Raw genomic sequence first — 6,462 nt, 5'->3', positions numbered from 1 at the left:
CCCCCCCCCCCCGACCCTCTGAGGGCACCACAGACCATTGAGACCTTAAAAAAAGGACTAAAAACATTTCTTTTCAGCAGAGCCGATGAGTTCTAACCTTGCAAAACAATGTTGTTGCACTACTGACATGTTTTTAATCTTGCTTTTATGATCTGACATGTAGCACTTCGAGGTTTGTCTTGAATAGAAAGTGCATTACAAATAAAATGTATTATTATTATTATTATTATTTTGGAACTTTCCTGTATCATCATCCATTGCTGGATGTGATGAATACTGCAGACAAATGGTTTCAGTTTGCTCTTTTCTTCTCGACACGCTGCCAAAATATATCTGTGAGCAGTGGAAGACAGAAATAATAAAATGGGGGTTTGTTATGGTTGTCTGTGATTATGCAAATGAAGACAGTACGTAGGGACTGTGTGACCCAAATATGGAAGAGAGTACTGATGAGCTTAATCACAGGCAGCAGAGATTTGACACCTCTGCATGCTGTAGGACTGGGACTATAACTGGAAGATGGATCCTAAATAAATAAATCCCCCCAATGTGAATATAGTGAGGAAAAAAGGAGATTTGCAAAATAAACCGACTGTCAAACGAGCCGGGGTTAGACTGTGAATTTATAAGTACAATATTTGACGTTTGTAAACAGAGGGATCTCTATTTTTTAAGATTATTTGTGTCAAAGTGAATTTGTTTTAAATAAATGACAGAGCTGTAATAAGATTAGATCTTTAGTAATCCCACACTGGGGAAATTCCTGTGCTACAGCAGCTCAAAGAAGAAGAGAATTTACACAGATCCGAATAACACAAATACACATTAAGTAGACGTAGGACAAAAAATATATGAAGTATGAGGAATAGAAAAGACATAAAAGGGGAATGTTAAGTAATTCCAAACATTGTAATCAAAACAACACGCATAAGATTGTGTACTACTACAGGTTATGTTTATCAAATGAAGCCCAAAATATGTTGCTAACTAGAAATCGCTAGTGTCAGCTAGCGGTAGCTAATTTCAATGGTAGGTAGCCGCTAGCTAACACTAGCTAGAAGGGTTTGTGGTGACTTTGCTTGGAACGCTACCAAGTCGTGTCTTGAAGTCGTAACTTACGGGCCTTTTAGGACCATGCGCCCGGCGCACCGGCCCTTTATTCCACCTTAAGAATAGCAGTGGATATTGACACGCCCTAAACAAACCTGCACAAGGCGCATCATGCTGTAGGTCCCACAATGTGACCCGTCAAGCTTAAATTTAAAGCTTAAACGTTATTTTACCGGATGTGTATTCTCCAGCGTCTTTTTATCAGTCGGGAAGAAAAAGAATTAGCAAGACCCGTTGCTCGTGAGTTCCCGTTACGAAAAACACAGACATTTTAACTTCAGAGAGACGTCGCTCCGACACTTTGGGCTAGCGAGTTGTTCTAACGAAGCATTTTCACAGGCTGATACTCAAACAGTTTTACCACAAACCGTGAGTTCTTCACTTGCAAAATTATCTTTTAAACTGCCGAACATCTAAATGTGTAATTTGTGAAATAATCATTGTTAGTTACAGCCCTACATTTGATCACATCCTGAACACACACAACTAGATGGTATATTTAGGGGTACGGACCTGCTGATCATTTAGCCACCAGCAGAACTGGTTGCTGTCACTTTAATTGGAAAATAGCAGTGGGCCCAGTGTCGTGCCCTGAGGCCCACCCGAAACAATGACATATGAAGATGACATGAGAAAGAGCACTAAAAACCAAAATGAGCACTGCTTGTTTTCTTGTGATAACAAGAAAAGTTGTGAGATGGAGTTCAATATCTTTAGATAATAATATAATAGAAGATTAGAACCCTCAGAAACCGTTGGAACCGTATCCGAGCAAAAACAGCACCTCTGATTCATAATTCAATCATTTAACAACCATAAAACACAGAAACGTACCGATTGCTGCAGCTAAAAGCTAAGGAGGTAGCGGTCCCAGAGGTCTCTTCTGGGTCTTTCTAGCCTCTTCAGATGATTTTCTATCCAGCCTGGAACTTGTTCCTTTTTCGGGGTCGTTGAGCATTAAGATAACCAACCCAAAAGAAACAGAAGAAGGTTTAATGGCCTGGAAAGGTCATAGAGACCCAGTTGTATCCAGATCCGCTTTAAAGAAAAGCTTAATTTCCTCTTTCATTAACAATGGAAACCCATCTGACATTTAAAGTGCTTGTTTTTGCTCTGATTTCAGCGCTCGTGATGTTTTAATTCTGGTTCCTTTTGTCTCTTGTAACCCCCTCTTTGTTTTGGCGTCACTAGCTCTAGGGTGAAAAACACAAAGACTACTTCTTTGAAATTTCTCCCAGCAGAGTTTGTGACAGCTTTGCATATAAATTTGTTTGTCAGTAGAATAATCCTCCCCCTCCAGGACTTCGCTGCGGCTCCAACAGCTTCAGCAGCAGCCGTCGGAGTCGGGAGAGTCTTTGGATTTGAGTTTGACCGAGTTGATATTAAAATTAAAATAAGCCCCTTCGTCGCTCAGACAGATTCCCACCCGACAGTCAGAGAGATACGGTGTTGGGAACCAAGGTTGGAGTAAGATTCCTTATCAGCGTTGTCTTTGGTTCCCCAAAATACAAAAGCAACATGAAAAAAAATCAATTATGTTAATAAAACACAATTGAAATAAATTGAGATGTTAATATAAAAACATGAAACAAAGCATTAAACAAATAAGATGTGTGTCTTTTAAAACTTAAATTGCATTTACAGAGTCTTAAAACATAGAATAAGACTATTTTACACTTTAATTATCCACCTAAAAATAAAGAAATCCTCCTTTTTCTGGCTAACCTCCACTACCACGGCCCCTGATAGGCGCCCCTAGCAGTTGGTGCCTTGCACAAGAGCACCTTGGCAGCGCCCAGGAGGTGAACCGGCGTCTCTCCAGCTACCAGTCCGCCACCATACTTTGGTCCGTACGGGGACTTGAACCAGCGACCAACTCCCTACTGACAGAGCTACTGCCCCCCCCAATGCATATACGCACTTCAATATTCAATAACAATCTCAAAACACACCACGGTGTCAACATAAAACATAAAACATAAGACATAAGACAGAAAACATAAGACTTAAACATAAAACATAAGACATAAGACAGAAAACATAAGACTTAAACATAAAACATAAGACATAAGACAAGACATAAGACATAAGACATAAAACATTAAACATAAGACATAAGACATAAAACATTAAACATAAGACATAAGACATAAAACAAGACATAAGACATAGGACATAAGACAGAAAACATAAGACATAAAACATAAGACATAAGACATAAAACATAAGACATAATAAGCTTTATTTGTGGAGCACATTTCAGCAACAGGGCGATTCAAAGTGCTTTACACAAAATCAGCTAAACAGATAAAACACAAGTATAAACACTTAAAGGTAAAAACGTAAAGACAGATAAAACCGCTGGTAGCCGGTGTCCCGGATCTCGGATATCTTTCTAAGTGTTCTACTTCTACCATGTGATACCATCACAGCGCTTTACTGAGTTTAAAATACTTCTATTTTAGGTATAGCCTATATAATGTCTATTGGTGACGTAGCATTGATCACTTTTTGGGGGGGGGGGGGTTATACCGGGGACACAGATAGTTCTGCAGAGGTTGGGATATGTAGACCAGAAAGGGGGAAATCCCACGCAACCCCCCCCCACCTGGCAAATCCCACACTGGGGGTCTGTATCAGGACTCAGAAGATGGCATCAGACCATCTCTGCGTTAAAACTGCATGTGAAAGAATTTGTAGAGTTGGATCGGCTCACTGACACACAGAGTTACTACTGAAACCCGGCCGCACTCAAGGAAGAAGATATAGAAGATATACGTGTATAAATACTGTAAATATATACATTTAGGATCCAATCAGCTGCTGCAGAGCTCCAGCAGATGTCAGGATTTCACAACTCTACAGAGCCGATGACCTCTGATGTGACGGAGACGCTGACGCTTTGCTGGTCTTCGTGTTTTCTCTGACGTCATAACATCAGATCTTACCCCTCCTGTCGTCCTCGGGTCGAATCTGACACCTTTGGTAAATGTCTTTACCTGAAATATGAGTTTCATTTTAACCAAATTACCATGAAAATGGATTCCTTCCAACGCTCTTTATAAATACAACTGATCACTTTCATTCCTCTGATCTCAACTATTAGTCACAATAATTAATAATTTCTGCTTTTTTAACCCTAACATTAGGTATAATTCTATATAAATGAGGGTTATTGACCATGACTTCCAGTAAGTATAAAACTAGTAAGGTGGTGGTGGTGGAAACTAAAAGAAAGTCTGAAAAAGGGACAAGAATGTCAATTTTTGTCTGTTTTGACCGGATTATTCTGACATTTTCTGCTCTAAGACTCAACTTTCTCTGATTCTCTGCTATATTCACACGTGTATGTGTTGATATTTCCATTCGCATCAGAACAACAACAGTCTCACGTTTACCATACAATAAATAATAATAATAAGAAGAATTCATTGTTTTAATGCAACACGCAAGCGTTTTGGATTCGTTTTCAGACAAAATGGAGTCCAAAAAGATGTCCATGTGTCTTTTTGACACAATTACATTTACTAAATAACATCTCGATGTTTGACATTCTCGAGGATTAGACACACAGTGGGGTTGGAAAGTTTGCTTTTTGGGGTGGATAGCACTGGCCAGTTGTAATTATTGGGGGGGGGGGGGGGGGGGGGGGGGGGGGGTTGTAAACAGGGCTTTAAATTAACACCCACCAACTTGGGAAGATTGGTAAGCTTTTTTGGGGCTTTAGTTTACTTATTTGTTTAATTTTTAAAGAGTTTTTAATTTTTTTAATTTGTGCCCTTCTCAACTCACGAAAAATGTATTTTATTAAATAAGAATAATAAGTATGAATAAGATAATACGCTTATACATTTAAAAATATACACTATATATATATATATATAAACTTTTACTGTAAGTATATTTTAAGATTTTTTTTTATTTTTTACTTAGATTTCTATTCCGGTAACTTCACTTGTAATTAAGTAAAAGTTCATCTAAGTAATAGTACTTTTACTTAAGTATAATGTTGTTGTAGGCTACTCTTTGTTACTCTGAGTACATCTTATTGTGAAAAATAATTAGTTCTGAACTGAGCATGCGCACTGAGCCTTGCCTGCCGGCGCCACGGTGTTTTGAGGAAGTTTTCCTTTTTATTTCTACCTGCTCGCGACGGGCTCCTTAATGTGAGCGTATCCACGGCAACAGGTGAGTGTTTGACCGTCTCGTGCGGCTTCACATCTTGTTATAAACTTTGTCAAAAATCATACGAAGCGTCTTGAGGTGTAGAAGTGACGTTTAACCGTCTGTTTCCCGCGTGTTGCAGGTAAATGAATCGGCGCAGGTGCGTTCAGGGACCTGTTGTTATTGTTAGCTAGTGGACGTCATGTGGTCTCTAAACTCTGGTTTCACTTCGCTCCTGGTGTAAAAAGTCGCTAATTAGCGTTAGTTATCCTAAACTGAAGCACCGTGCAGGAATACTCTGTCCCTTCATGTGGAGAGTACAAGTACTCGTGATGAAGAAAGTAACTTTTACTCGAGTACTTTGGCTTTGAGGCATCTGTAACCCTCCTTTCTGTTTTCTGTTGGTTAGTAACTAAAGGAACTATTAACTAAAGCTGTAACTAGTAACTAAATCAACTACTAACTAAAGTAGTAACTAAAGCTGTCAGATGAATGTAGAGGAGTAGAAGTAGAAAGTAACATGAAAAGACTTGAGTAAGGTACAAGTACCTCAACATCTGGCCTGAAGTACAGTACTGTAGTAAAAGTACTTATTTACACTCCAACTCTGAACTCCAGCTGTATGATATGTATGTATGTATGTATGTGTATATATATATATATATATATATATATATATATATATATATATATATGTGTGTGTATGTTTATGTGTGTATTTATGTGTGTATCTCTGATGATTAAAGTATTTCTTTGTGTTTTTCCTTCAGGAGCAGACTCCTCTCTGAAATGAGCTCAGCGTCAGATCTGGAGCCGCTGGCCGAGATCGGTGAGTTCAAAGAGTAGTCATCAGAAAATGGATTCCCTATATTTGGTGTATTTGGTGTATTTGGTGCAGCATAAAAACAGAATAACTACAAGTGCTAGTACTACACTATATATAACACCATCATAAAAAAAAATGAATTTTGATTGCATCATGTGCAGTTTGGCGCTTTCATTTCACGTAGTTTAATATTATTAATAATAATAATATTGTAAAATGTATTAGTACAACAAGGGGAAATTACAATTTACACTCTGTTGTTATTACACACATTACACACAGGAACAACACACACATGCTCAGGTCCCATACATGCACCAATGGAGGGATGTCAGAGTGTGTGTGTGTGTGTGGGGGGGGGG

At 38.6% G+C, this 6,462-nt stretch overlaps 1 protein-coding gene across 1 annotated transcript in view; it reads left to right on the top strand.

Annotated features, from left to right (window-relative positions):
- Nucleotides 1-6,462, top strand: part of LOC117939045 (rho GTPase-activating protein 8-like) — a 13,263-nt gene that overhangs the window by 3,727 nt on the left and 3,074 nt on the right. The window contains exon 2 of the mRNA XM_034864087.1: nucleotides 6,045-6,116. Within this exon, the coding sequence (XP_034719978.1) occupies nucleotides 6,045-6,116 (72 nt within the window). The remainder of the gene's footprint in view (nucleotides 1-6,044; nucleotides 6,117-6,462) is intronic.

The sequence above is a fragment of the Etheostoma cragini genome, chromosome 23 (genome assembly GCF_013103735.1).
Source record: "Etheostoma cragini isolate CJK2018 chromosome 23, CSU_Ecrag_1.0, whole genome shotgun sequence".
In the NCBI taxonomy this organism is placed as follows: domain Eukaryota; kingdom Metazoa; phylum Chordata; class Actinopteri; order Perciformes; family Percidae; genus Etheostoma; species Etheostoma cragini.
Note: the sequence above shows the minus strand (reverse complement) of the source record. Positions and strands in the feature narration are given on the sequence as shown.